At 33.8% G+C, this 15343-nt stretch overlaps 2 protein-coding genes across 2 annotated transcripts in view; one reads left to right on the forward strand and one right to left on the reverse strand.

The window, feature by feature from the left end:
- IMMP2L (inner mitochondrial membrane peptidase subunit 2) overlaps window positions 1–15343 on the forward strand; it is a 423567-nt gene that overhangs the window by 169725 nt on the left and 238499 nt on the right. The window lies entirely within an intron of this gene.
- LRRN3 (leucine rich repeat neuronal 3) overlaps window positions 601–15343 on the reverse strand; it is a 31922-nt gene continuing 17179 nt past the window's right edge. The window contains exon 2 of the mRNA XM_040062070.2: window positions 601–3570. Coding sequence (XP_039918004.1) covers window positions 1093–3219 — 2127 coding nt within the window. The 5' untranslated portion in view covers window positions 3220–3570 and the 3' untranslated portion in view covers window positions 601–1092. The remainder of the gene's footprint in view (window positions 3571–15343) is intronic.

Raw genomic sequence — 15343 nt, forward strand, 5'->3', positions numbered from 1 at the left:
GGGATTTTGACATGAAAAATGTCTTTGGCCATGGAAAATGGCTAGTATCATGGAGATGTTTCTGTGTAGAGGTTAAAGATGTTATGTTTATATGGATGGTAGTTCACGGTACTGTCATGGAAAGCATTGCCATGTATTCTAGAAGAGACTACTTTTGTCTAGTAATAAAATGATGTAATGCTGATATAATGAAATAAAGATCTGCAGGCTCACACGTTGCTAAGAGAACAGAATTATTTCACACAGATACATAAAAGTGTATAATATAAAAGAATCAAAGAACTGTTAATCACCCAATATCTATACTGAAATCTAATTACAGTGGGTTTAAGTGGCCTCATCTCCACCATCCTTTTTGCCTTTATAATGTTCTTAGAGTAAAGAAAGTTTGATAAAAAACTATCACTAAACTTACGTTTCTGTTAGAAACATTATACAACCTAAAATCAGCAAAAAATATCCTTTCTGCTCAGATTAGCATTTTAATAGGAGAATATGCAAAAAGATATTTTATCAGACTTTGGAATGTGTTTGTTTATTGTCAGACAAGAACTCCCAGAATGGTGGGGTGTTTTCTTTAGAAACAAACAAGACAAAGTATTTTGATTTTAATCAAAAATGTATTTTCTCAATAAAAAAATTTCACATACTCACTGTGACTACTCTACAGAATTTGTCCATTTCATTACACCATATGTCAGTCCTAGTATATCTGTTCACTGCAAAAACTCGTGGCTATTTTGTGTAATACAGCACAGGAGGAGGTATTGCTCAGTTCCACTATGTTTATATAATAATTTTTTAAAAAATGCAGAAAATGTTCTTGGCTACTTCCACTGTATTCCAGACTTCAAAGTCCCATGAAAGTTCTAGAACATGAATTTAATTTTATTTGGTTGGTAGAATACCCTTAGAAGCCAGTTAGTTAAAATTCTTCTCTTATACTGAGTCATAGGTATTCCATTTGTTGGCAGCAACAAAGTCTAGGCATCTAGTTCCTAAGAGAAATATTCTTTTCTTGTTGCCTTTTTATTCAGCACAAATAAAGTTATGTGCTTTTTATTTCAGAAATGAAGCGATATACTGACATATTTATGACATATTTGTTGGTACACCTATTACAGTTGCTTTTACTTCCATTGCTGTGCTTTCTTCTTTGCCCACGTCCCAAAGAGTGATAAGAGGAGGATAAAGCTCATTGAGTGAAAAGGATTGTTTCATCAGGTAATTCCTTAGATAGCTGTGTCCAATGCCATAGTTAATATATTGAGAGATGCAGCTGTAGATATATATCACAGAGATGATTCCCAAAAGAGCACCAAGGCAGGTAAGGAATCCTATTATGTTGTTCTTTTCATAGCCTTTCACTTCCATGTCCAGTCCTTTTGTGGTTACATTGACACATTGTTTCCTATACTGAGAATAGATAGTGGGAATGTCTACACAAATTCTGTATTCAGTTGATGGATTTAGATGTGTAAGATTATATACCTTTATATCAGACGGTATTCGAGCACTTTGTGCAGCCCGGGAGTCTTCAGCTTTCGGAAAGGCTGTCCATCTAACAATGGACTTCAGAATTTTAGAACTTGCTTTCCATGAAACCAAAACTGAATTAGATTTTATGTCTTTTATTTTAATATTTAAAGGTCCATTGTGTTCCTGAGGGAAAGAGCCGTCCACTTTAATCATGACTGACTTTAGGTCTGCCCCTACTAAATTTGTTGCTATACATGTGTATAAGCCACTTTCTCTTTGTGTTATATCACTTATGTCTAATGTTCCTTCTGAATGAATGTAGTACTTATCAGAGATAGTATTAGGCAAAAGTTTGTGTCCTGATGGTGTTATCCAGTATATTTCAGGTTCTGGTTCTGCTGTTGCTCTGCAGTGCAAAGAAATATGGCTGCCAGCTTTTAAATCCAGTGTAGATGGAAAACTTTCAGGAGCTATCAGGGGAAGACAGATTTCCATCATTTCCCGAAAGTGTATCTGTCTCACATTCTGACCCTGGAATTCAGGAGGGTCTACACAAAACAGTGACTCCGGCTCCATGAAACGAATGTTCGTTTTATTCATGTTAATCCAGCGGATGACACAATCGCACCTAATTGGATTGCTGTGTATGCTGACTTCTTTGAGGTTAGGCAGGGATTCCACTGTACTGCGGTACAGGGCACTCAGTGCATTGCTGTTGAGCATGAGTGATTCCAATTTGGGAAGTCTGTAGAATGCATTGGGATGAATGTATGATAATCTGGGGTTATTGGTTGCTTCTATTTTTCTTAAATCTGGCAGATTATCAACAGCAAGACTATCTATAGAAATCAGTTCAGGCATGTTATTAATTCCTAACTCTTTAAGGTGTAGCATATTGCTAAAATCTCCTCGTCGTATTCTGTTAATGGGATTCTTATTTAGATCCAGAAATTTAAGATTCGTAGCCTTTTGAAGAGCGATGTGAGGCACACTAACAAATCTGTTGTCATAAAAGGAAATGCTTTCTAAGTTTTCAAGGCCAGCCAAAGCGTTATCTGGTATTTCAGTGAGATTTATACCTGCTAAAACTAGGCTGCGCAGATTGCTAAGAGGCTTGAAGTTCATGTCCTCAATTCTGATTATTGGGTTTTCTCCAATCATAAGAATTTCAAGACTGGGGGTAGCTTCAAACCACTTTCTGTTGATCACTTGCAGACCATTTGAATTGAGATGAAGTCTGAGAAGATTATTGAGGCCTATGAAAGCTCCTGGTGCAATCACAGAAAGCAGATTATGATTAATATATAGCTCTTGTAAATTGTTGAGTCCAGAGAGGCATTCTTCAGGGAGTTCAGTAAGTTTGTTTTCTTCAAGGTACACTGAAAGCAACTGTGGTATCTTTCTAAGATTAATACTGGTCACTGAGGATAAATTGTTCTGAGATAAATCTAGACCAGTTAAATTCACTGGGAAGTCTATTGAGTGTTCAATTTTTGCAATATTATTAGTTTGTAGAAGTAGAATTTGTGTGTCAGCAGGCAGTGTGGCTGGAAATTGAAAAAGGCCTAAATCATTACAGTCCACTGTTGGAGCTTCCATGTAGACAGACCTGGGGGTGAACCATGGTCGGATTTCACATATACACGACTCTGGGCAGTCAGCTTTTCTTCCTACAGCTTGTAGTAGAGCAGTGGTAACTAGACCAAGCAGTAAATTAATTTTGAGTTGCAGGTCCTTCATCTTAGCTCAAATGTTCAGGAAAGCAACAGTCCCTTTAGTATTCCACAATTACGGTCTTGGAATTCAGTATGACCTGGTCAATTAATAAAGCACGGTCTCACATTTATCAAATGACGATCATGAAGGACTTCCTTCCTGAGAATAAATGATAAATTTGTAACCAACTTGTCCAGTAGTAAGAAGCATTTTGTGGAAACGAAGGTCACTTTTTCCTTGATGACATAAAATTGATGAGCTTTGTGAAGATGGAGTATGTATAGATGGTCATAGGAGATTAAACAATTCATTTATTTAGTAGTATTAACTTCAAATCCCATGACTGATTAGTGTTTGCAGGAATGACAGGATGACCTAAAATACAAAAGGAGGAAATAATTAGTATAAGAAGCTATAAAGTTATAAATTAATTTAGCCATCTTTTGCTCTCTACTGTTAATTAATGCAAGTAAGAAAAGAAAATGACTGTGGTGTCTGGAGTATTATAGTGGTATCCAGATAGCATAAATTAAGTTAATATAGTAATATGTCTTTAGAATTTAGCTTGTCATACATCCAGTGGAGCATTGTTCTACAGAAAGATGAAGATCCACAGAGTATAAAGCAAAATATATCAATGAGATTTTTCTATATATTTTATCCCCTTTTAAAATATTTTCTTTTCTCTTTCAGTTATCACTAGAAGCAGACTAATTTCTGTTGGCTTTGAAAATGTAAACACTGAGAAATATCCTACAGAGCCTGAATATTTAACTTTAAAAATAAAGTTTGTAATTATAAAGAATGCAATTTATGTATAATCAAAGGGAAATGGAATGGTTGGATTAATAAACATTCCTAAAGACATTCTTAGGCAAGCCTGTGAGATACTTATACAGAAATATATGAAATTGAGAATCCACAGGTTTTATATTTTTAATACATTTTGTAGCTGCTGTTTAGAAAGAATTTTTTTTCATTTCTTTAAAGTGTAATTTAGAAAGAAATATGTACCTTATAATAAATAGCTTGTCACGTTGGCAAATTTAGACTAATCACTGGCTTTCTTATTCTGGCTTCAATAACCTCAGTTACAATGAATATTAGCAAAAAAGTTTCTTCAGAGTGATAAGGAAAAAAAAATATTATACTAGCAATTGCTCCTTTGCTCTGTAGCTCTACAAGAATCTGAAGTCTTTAGACTGCCTTCAGGTCCCAAATTATAGTAAGGGCTGAAACCTTGTAGCATTAATGCCACTTGTGGCATCAAATGTGTGCTTTCCTTATTTTTGGTATGTACTTTCTTTTTGTGAAGCAAAATTAATCTGACTTTGAATATACATTTTGTTCCAACACGTGTAATACAAAAGCTTCTGTGTTTTCTTATATAAAGTAGTACACACTCACTGCTTAATTTACTTCAGAATATAGAATTTACACTTAACTTCACCCAGAATTTGTTTCTGAAGACTGTTGTGCAATACATGTTTATGCCTTTTCTCCCCTTGCCTTTAGGGTTAAAATTCACATTGACATTGTGTACAAACTATAAGATCTATGCTTAATTGACATTGATAGATAGCTTTGAAGAGGTTGCTGGTATAGATAGACAGAATTCCAAAAGTTAAGTGTCAAGCATTTTGATTTTAGCTGCCCTTTCCAGGCCCAGGAGGACTTGGCGCAGTGACCACCTGTGCATTCCATAACAGTTAGGAGAAAAGGTGTTGGACTGTGTGAAGTAATATGAGCATTGGGCCAATCTGAAGTACATTTGGCAAGTCTTCAAAGCTGTTCTTTGTGTTATGTGCATTTAAGAACATTAAATATTTTATTTTAACTTGTAAGTTTATTAATAGAGTGAACAGACAATGTGTTAGATAAACATACAGTAAACATTCTGCTGTTTTGAGGATCAATAGTATGTTTTTATGCACATGGCCCAGTTTATACTAAAACACTAAGACATACTGACTGAAATAGTAAAAATATAATCTGTTCCTTTGTTCTGGGAAATGAGATGAACTTGAGGCTTGCAGACAAATAAAGGTTTGTCTTGAAAAGTTAATGCCTGCAACTTGCTCTTAACCTTTCTACCAGGAGGCAAAGTGATACCCCTATGTGGAATATCGTCGTATTTACCAAAGTTCTTGGTAGAAATCATTCTATGCCAAATGCATAGATATGATTTCCTGTGTAAGGGGAAAAGAGGATGGCCATGTGGGGGAGAATTTTTTTGTCACGTTCTTGAAGCACACTGTGTGCTGACTGTTGTTATTTCCTTTGGATTGTATATTAAAAATGTAGTTTAGCATGACAAATACAAAATTTATGCTTCAAATAATCAAAAGATCATTGAAAATCCTACCTGAATTGTAAATTACTTGAAATTCAACAGACTGCTACTGCAGATATCTTATCACAGCCTTTTGATCCCACTATGATGCTCAGGGACTTCTGCTCAGTAGAGGTACTGGTGAAATCATTCTGGGGAAGCATAACAATACAGCTGACCTGGTTTTCTGTCCCTCCCTGGAAATTTGCTATTGGCCACTGTCAAACATCAAATATGGACCAAGATGGAGTTTTCATGTGTGTCCCAGGCACCTGAGAGGCTGTACCATTTAAAGTACGTAAACTACATTTTCGTATGATTTTGAGCCAACATACTCCTGTATTTGCATTTATGTTCCTGATTTTATATTCTACTTTCTATGGGATTCTCAAACCAAAAGTAAGGGCACCAATGGATATTTTCATGTCCCATGTATTAGATAGGCTTTCTGCAAAACGCAGCAGAAAAAAGAAGAGCTGAGATCTAGGTTGAAACTCTGCTTTGTTATGATTTAATATGAAGTCCTTTCTCTTTCTGGTGAATGCTTTAGCTAATAAGTCATCAGCTCAAGCTAATATGCTCTTCTAGCATAAATCTTTCTTATTTCTTCAGTTAAAGTGCTTCTGTCTTGTGTAAAATATTCACTGAGGTTGAGTGGCTTGAATAACAGATTGTAGAATAATTTTGACATTTCCAGCCTGCAGCCATCATTCCAAAATACACTGTTTCAATTGAGAAAGACTTTTTGTTTAAATAGTGACACATCTATGTATTGCTTTATATTAAAAAATATTTGTTTTTAACTGTAATTCAAGGTGTGAAATAAAATAATGTTTCTGGAATAGAATGGACATCCATAGTGGTTTATGAGATCATGCAATCATAGAGTAGGTCAAGTTGGAAGGGACTCATAAGGATCACCTGCTTCTGGCAGGACAACCTAAAACTAAATCATATGACTGTAGTACTCTTCACAGGACAGAGTACAGTAGAAAGCAATATATTACAACAGCAAAAATTGTATATAATGCTTTGAGTGGTAAAAATTTTTTTTGGTCTTTTGTTTTTGACAGTATTATAGTGTGACTCCAATGTGCATCTTGATTAAGAATTAAAAAAACCCCATAGATTGCTGATGTAAGTTTTCCAGTCCCACTTGAAGTGGGATCAAGCTGGTTGCATTGATTATTTGAGTGTGTCTGTGTCTATGTTACTCATTTCCAATCTCAAGATGAAGATGTCTTCAAATCATTTTGAAGTGAAAAGTGAGCTTTCATTCATTGAAACAAAATAAACCTCATATAAATTGCACTCAGCAGCATAAATGGTATCCAAAGTTCAGTTTCCTTGAAGAATGTGGTGTCACAGAGATAAGTGTTCGTATTGGAAAAAAAAAAAAAAAAGGCATTTAACTTTGTGTTACTTTCAACTTCTGGAATGCATCGATTCCTTTTCTTCATTAATGTACTAGTAATAGTAAATACTGAATAAAAGGTGAATCTAAATGCTCTTACTAGCCGTGATTTTCAGTTTGGTTTTTTTTTTTTTTTTAATGTGTTCAGGTGCTTTAAAGCTGAGTGCTTTGTACCATCTAGAGGTTTATGTGAAAGTTTTGTATTTTGAATGTCCAGTTTTAAAGGTACAGGACACAGAGAACCTGAAAGTTATTTGTTCTGTTTCTTTGACTAGTATTTAAGGTTTATATACATAAAGGTTTCTGTGCCAAGAAACCATTTTCTTTCTTGTTTTAAAAAAGAAGTTCTTTCAAGTAATGTAAATATGTCAGCATTAACTCTTTGTTAGTGGATTTTGATGACCTATCAAGATTATTGATGTGATGTTCTAAGCAATTCTTAGAACTTGAACTATTCTTAGAACTTTCTCAGAGTAGAGAAGCTTGTACAGATAAGGCTCCACAGCAGATTATCACCAGTAACTGAGGTGTGGGATAGATGTTTCCACACAAGCAGCAGGAAGAACTGTGCATCATAGTTTTGGAGCCTTTGATGTAATTCTTTACACAGCTGCATTTATAAATCTTTGTGTGCTCTCTGTACTTGTATTTCCTCATCCAGATGAAATACTGGGGTTTGCTTCCTAATGTCTGCAAATAAGAAGGCTAAATATTTTATATCTAATAAATTAGTATACCTTATTAGTGCTTCAGGATTTTTGCTATTGTTTTCATGTACTAGAACTTATGTACTAAAACTATTTAAATATATGTGAACAGATTTTTTTTTTTTTTTTTTTTTTCTGGAAGTCCATCCCTGTTGCCACCCATATTTGGTGTCTTTCTAAAAGGAGATGTGTCTCTTGCTTTTAAGGTATTTGAAAATATACTTCCCTACATAGCACAGGCTTCAGGGAGATTCTGAGGGGAAAAACCATTCCTCAGAGGAACACAACAGGTGTTATCTCTTGCTTATAGAAAAACACACCCTCATGTGTGTGTCACTTTTTGCAGCCTTATTATTTCTTGTGCATACAATGATTGTTATGCCTTTATTGGGTATCTTTGATTTACTGCTGTTGACAGCTGGAGACTTGATTTACAAGAGGGTATCACCATTATTTGAGCTGGAAAAGACATTCAGTGAATGAATAAACTGAGCAACATTTCTCATCATTGGAGCAACATACAGCTAAGAATCAAGTCAGAGTGGGCAGAAAGGAAAAGGAACACGTCAGGTTTTGGCAATCTTTCTTTCCCACTTCAGCAGTTAGAGAGACAGTGATAAAAACTAAAAATGCAGCAGTTACAGTGCAATGTACCCTGCTGGCAATAAGGCAAACAGTGCACTTCACAAGGACCAATTTAGAGGTGGCAAGCATTTTGAAAACACAGCTGTTCATACAAAGCTACCTTTCAAACACATCAACTGAATGAGCACTTCTCAATTCTTGTCATTATAACCACTTTGAGCAGTTATATGGACAGAAATCTGGAAATGTCACTAACCAAAAACTAGGCATGAGACATTCCATAACTTACTTGATTTTAGTCATGGCACTAAGGGGTTTTTTTAGGTTTTCTACATGTTGGTTATGGAAATATACAGACCAAAGTTTGAACATTTAATATATTTCTGATAATTTTATAAGGCCTTTTCTCCTTGGGAATTTTTTATTACACTACAATTAATAAAAAGATGCAAAATCTTATATATTTGACATATTTCATTAAAGCACAAAAAGTTAATATAATGGATATATTTTCATAACAGAATTTGTCTTGAAATAATATTTATAGAAGTAACCTATACTAGCTGATCTGAGAGGATTCCTGAAAATTATTTAGGCACTATAAAAATGGAAAGCATTTCTGCTAGCTTATGCAGTGTTGCTTTCATTACACTCTCTAGAGCACAGCATTTCATTCTGTTTCTCTTTACAAACACAAATTAACAGTTCCCTTTAATATGCTCTTAATATTTTATATTCCTACATGTAGCTAAGCTATAGCCTCACACTGAAAGAAAAATTAGGATTTTCTAGAAATTTTGTGTTTCTGAGGTGTTAAACTTCAGCAGCTGAGAGTGTCAAATGTCTTAGGTTAAATATCTCAAAAATGTATACCTGAAATATATGGACATTTGGGAAAAAATTGGGTAGGGGTCTCTGTTGGGACCTTGACTGATTTTGGAAATCCACTTTACTTTTTTTTCTAATGACTGATTTTTAGAACTTCAGGCTGGCCCTAAATAGCATTATATGCAAGATGTAAAAGAAATGGCAAAGCTTGTATTCAACCCTGGAAGCATTTGGAACTATCTGAATAAGCATTTCAGCATATTTGTTTATATTTATTTTGTGAACTTGTTCACCTCCTGATAATTTTTCTTCTTAAGTGGAATAAATTTGCCTGAGGGAAAACCACAATCTTGGAATGTTTAATATGCCTGTAAAACAGGACACGTTCTCATACCTTAAACCACTGCAAGAATGACAAGGTTTTATAAATCGTGAATTTTTTTTTTATATCAATGGACATTGTGTGATTTGAGGTTACTTTAATCTACAAATACAGATAGAGTCAGAAACCATTATAATCAGCTACATTTACAGAAGATTTAACCTTTCTCTCTAATTGAGTCCAGCTTACTATTCTACTGTTCTTGTTTAGAATCTCTTAATGGAATTTAGCAGATATCAGGATTTATCACCACAAACAATTCATTAAGATATTACTATAGTTCTTATTCCTGTATCAATCAAAAATTGCATTCCAGTATTTTGAAAAACATTGTACTATATTAAATCTTGCAGCTTAGAAAAACGCAGTATTCAAAGCAGATGTGATGAAAGCAAAAGGTTAAATGGAATACAAAGGAATATGTATATATATTAATTTATTGTATATTCTACTCTAGAGCAACTTTTCAGTGGATATAAATGAACATTTAGTAAAACATTTTTTAAAAAATGGAGGATGGAAAAATATTTCCATAGCCTAATATTTCCAATCCCTAAATGGGATTTCCAGTCACTGACCATTGGATGGCAGATAACTCTGGGAGTATGTGCAGTAAGAAGTTTGTCAATCAAAATCAAAAAGCTTAATAGAAATAGTATTTTTGTTATCATTATTAATATGATGTCAGCAGCATTATTGCACATTGGAGCTAAAGCAGTGGATCAGGACAACATCACCTTGTTCACTTGCTGCTAAACAAAACCATGATCTTTACTCTGTGGAGCTTAAAGGTTAGATGCAAGGAAAGGGACAACTGATGATTCAAACAAGTAAGAGAAAAAAGACACTGTGGCAATTTCGGAATATCCTTGGGTTTATTCTTCTCCTTTAGCCATGGTCTAGCAGTTTACTATCATGATCCTGCATTATTTTTCCAGTCTTTGATTTTAGATTTTTCTTCTACTGTTCTGTCTCCCATGGGCTTTTAACTTCTAATTATACACTACCTAGCCATTGAATATATTTCTCCTTTTCACAAATGTCACAGCAGAAGATGACAAAAAGTTACTTTGATCTCACAAAGGAATTAATCATTTCAGTAATTACAGTTACCACCTATTTTTTACTTAATATAAAGTGCACAAAATAATTTTTTTTAGTGAGCAGAGATTTTAGCAAATTATATTTATATGACAAGAGAATGAATTTCAATGGAAACCACACATTTCTCTACCATTTGTATTTTAACTTGTCATTTATGTTCTCATTTGTAATATCGCTTTCCAAATCCTCTTGCAATATATTCAATGCATGTCCATTAAACTACGTATAATTTTATGTGCTTGGATGAAGAAAAAGAAACTTTAAAAAGCACCTGAACTGATTTTTATTTCTTCTTCCAGAATCAGATATATCATGTATAATTCTGATGTTTTTATATAGGGATGTAACACATCGCTAGTATTACATATATTTTTTCTAGTTGTCAGAGAAAACAGACTAAAATGTTACCAATACCTCTTCAAAATTCTTAGATCCTTTGTGTCCTTGTTCTGGTTCTAAGCCTTAGACAGATTTCACTATGCAACTTATTTATGATTTACATTATCAAACAATTTATGTACAAAAGTGATGGCTGTAACTTAGGAAAGTAATGTTAGTTTAATTTAGACTTATTTGTACATGTTCAGCTCATTTTTGACAGTTGTCATGTTAGCAGCAGAGAAGCACATATTGGCAGTTACCTAGGCACATAGTTGGCAAGAGAGCAGTCACGTTCTGGATGTGGGTGCATGTACCCAGCTACCAGATGCTTCTAGCAGATGGTCAGAACTAAAGATTTCGGACCAGTTTTGGCTTGATTTTCTAGAAAGCTACCATAGAGATTCTGCAAGTCTGTAGTACATTTGACTAGTAAAAAAGCCTAGCCAAAATCCAGAAAAGCTAGTGGCAAAATCTGCATGTTTTTCCTCTGGGGCTCTTAAAATGTAAATATTCAATATGCCTATACCGTAGAAATAGGTGTGTTCAGATATCTGTAATAAAGACAGAAAAAGGTAGTGGCTATACTTACCATATTATATTTTCCTTGGGAATTAATTTTTCTTTTTTGTTGTTTTTTTTTTTTTTTATAAATCACGGCAAAAAAGAATGCTGTATTAAAACTAGCATGATATGATGACTTTAGGAGTTACAATTTCTACTCTATATTTTGTCAATAATAGAGATTTAGGGTTGGAAGACCAAAATTGCTTTAAATTGTTGGCCTTTAATGGCAGGCTCTGAATATTTAGGGAATTCACCTTTTAGTTTATTGTTATATTTATAGTTTGTTTTGGACATGGTCACATCAAGGTAAATGCTTTTATAATAATTAAAAAAAATTATGTCCAGTGTGCATTGTACTGAATATCAACTCTAATAATCCATAGATATAAATGGGTTTAATGAATGCACTTATATCAGCAGCATTCTGCTGCAATCACAGCCAGTAATTGATGTATACTTAGAACATATTACGTGAAATTTGGTTTGAGGTACATGAAGGAAAAACATTTATTGCTTATCATTATAGTAAGCAGAAACTAAAAACCAAAAAATGGGTTGTTTTTGAAGTGCCAGTAGTGGATGAGATATTTGTAATGTCATGAATATTCCTATCAAATTAGGCTGACTTGCTTTTTTATAATTGTGACTATATTGGGTGATAACTTTTATTCAGAGACACCTAGGGAACCAGGTTCACAATATATTTCTCAACAAAAATGGTGGGGGTTTGGGGGTTTTTTTGTATTTTTTTTTTCTTGAGGCAAAATGGATTGATAAGAAATAATACTTCAGGATGCAAGAACTGACAATACATAAACCAGAATATTATTGTAAAGATCAGGAAATAAAAGTTCTCTTTTCTGCTGTGTTTTATAACCGTTGAAGTAATTTAGGCATACTCATAAATTACAAACTCATACAAATAGTCTCATATACTGTTTTGATTGCAGGAAGTATTAGGGTTTGTATTTAGTTCTAATTACAGTTTTTGCTCCACTGAGCATATCATTAATAATATTACACATTAAGGTTTTTTTTCATGTGATTCTCATAACTAATGTTATATTTAGAACTAAAATTATTGGTAATTTTGGCTTTTATTACCCATTTGTTTGCTCCAATCCACACTGTATGTTTACCTTGTTTCACTTTTTATTTTCCCAGAAATACATACAGTAAAACGATATAATCTTCTCAAGACTTACTTTTTTAAAATAAGACCAGAAGAAAGATGAAAAATACAATACAGATAAACAGCAATACTTACAGTTAAGTATCATATTCCTACTACAGTGTGTGTGTCACTATAACAAAATAATCTTATAGTTCCTGGAACATTAACTGAATCCTCTTTCAAGTGTTTTTGATTTCCTTTCAAAACTGAAAGTTTATTTAAACCTTTTCAGCACGTGTAGATAACCACTGATCTCACTCCATTATTTCCCAATGTATAACTCTTGTAATGTTTTACTGTTATTTTAAAATATTCTTTTAAATTTTGTCTGAAGTGAAAGGTTGACTCAATTCCTTCATGTTAAATGATTTCACTTATTAGCACTGAACAGGATTATTTCAGTTATGAAACTTACATGATATAGCCACATCTTGTTTTTGTACTTCTTTCTTAGCTTTCCAGAATCTATCATCTTTGCATCACCTTTCTGAATTTTTGATGCCAAATCTGATATCAGCACAAAATCTGACATTCTGATCCTCCAAAGAATTTTGACCAATATTTATTGTTCAAGAATTCATGCCAATCAACCAGATTGCAGTCACTGTAATCAAAGGTTTGCATTACATTTTTCTTAGCATGCATAATTTCTCCTGCATTTTGTTGTGATTCCTACTTATGATTCCAAGACTTTGGATAGACATATCTGCTGTAAGTGCTTATATAGAGGCATGTAAGAAGACTGCTTTACACATTATTGTCAGAATGATGGAGATGCACAGATGAATTTGTGCAATGAAATGCCTCTTGCTATGGAAAAGTTGCTCTTCAGACTGAAGAAAAGGCAAGTTTGAATTAAGATACTGAAAAGATGCTATTAATGATGATTATGGAACAGCTTTTTTTATCACATGTATTAAAATGGGACAGATAAACCATTTCAAACTGTCCTTCCCATTTGTCCTTCCAAAAATGGATCAGGCATAATTTTGTAATGATGTTATGCCAAAGCAACCTGCTTAATGTCTTATTCTTGGACATTTTTTTAAAGCCTGACTTCAGCCTTCATGCTTTCAGATAATGGCATGGTTGTCTTTTTAACTCATTACCCAACTGAAATACGTAAAGTTATACTTTCAGGGTCTAGTAGTAATTTTGAATTGGAAGCTTAAAGTCATCAGAGTGATTATCAGAAGTGAGGAGAAAGACATGGTATTCCTTACTCATAGGGGCACCAGAATTCTGGCACTAGAATGCCTGTGAAACAAAAATTATGAACCTAGCAAATGCCAAAAATCATGTTAGATTATTGGCCACAGGTAAGAACTCCCATGAAATGTGGTAAATGCTGTTGGTCATTGAGGTTCAATACAACAAATTGGAATCAGGGCAGAATCAGTTGATATGAGGAAAATTATAATAATTTTTCTGAAAGAGACTAGGGAAATGAAGGTTCCTTCCTCTGTAAAACAGTTTTAGATTTGTTGACAACAGAGTTGTTAGTTCTTTGTACAAATATTTAGTACAGTGAGAAATCATTTACAGCTAGATGAGGAGTAGTTATATTTATTGAATAAACATGGAGTTGTTTTTCTCCCTGTATGTGCATCATAATTCTAGAAAAATATGTCAACTATGAGGGGCCATATGAAGAATAATTGCTGGTGGTCTTTGTTGATGAATAAATGGTTCTCCCCAGTTAACGAGGAGTAGGTATGGAAACTAACTGGAACTAATTGAAAATACATGCTGCCATGTATGGAAAATAAGAGCATATATATAGTATATATAGAGAAAGCATTGTGGGCAAACATGATTGAAGAGTACTTAGTGTCCTAGGTAAATTGTTTAGAACATAGAAAGTACATAGGAAATCTCTAGATACATGCTGAAGGTAATGACTTAGGTTATTTTTTTTTTTTCAATCCTACATGCAATCTGCAGTATTTAAAACTATATATGTTGCTATAGTTGAGGAGAAAAATATGCAAATACCATGGAAGAGTTTAAAGCAGTGGACACTGATATCTGAAAGGGTGTATTGACTTCTTAACTCGTTCTTCCTTAGCTGGTGTGTTAAAACCAGGCAGACAGCATCCCAATAGCATTTGATCAACCATCTAAATTAAGAGATTAAGATGCTGAGGTGTTTCTCTAAAAATATTAATAGGTCTTCTATGTTGCAGCAGTGCTTAACAGGTAGTACAGATACTTTGAAGATAATTCACTTGATGAAGTTAGCTGATGCAGTGCACAAACCAACACCAATAAAAGGGAATTGAGGGATAATACGGTTAATCATAATATAAACAGGTAAATGAGGATAACTCAGCTTTGGTGTGGGCTTTGTTCTGCTGGTTCTTATACATGTGAACTAAATATATAGTTTAAGTTCTCTTGTAGTGTAATTATCCTTCCTTCAGGCAGTAGTTGTCACTTTGTTTGATATTATAATGATGGAAGTTATAAGCCACCTGTCTGTCGCTTGCAAATGACTTTGTGTCCCCTGTTAATGAGCTAGGAAATGTCACCTTAAGTTGCTTAAACATTCCTAATATAAAGAAAATAAAACATGGAAGATCAAAATCTATAGTGGTTCTTAGGTTTGTTTAAGTATGCTTTAAACTGTCCTTATAATTATATCCTGTTCTATGTGGGAAATGCAAATTTTGAAAGT

The sequence above is a fragment of the Hirundo rustica genome, chromosome 4, assembly GCF_015227805.2.
Source record: "Hirundo rustica isolate bHirRus1 chromosome 4, bHirRus1.pri.v3, whole genome shotgun sequence".
NCBI lineage: Eukaryota > Metazoa > Chordata > Aves > Passeriformes > Hirundinidae > Hirundo > Hirundo rustica.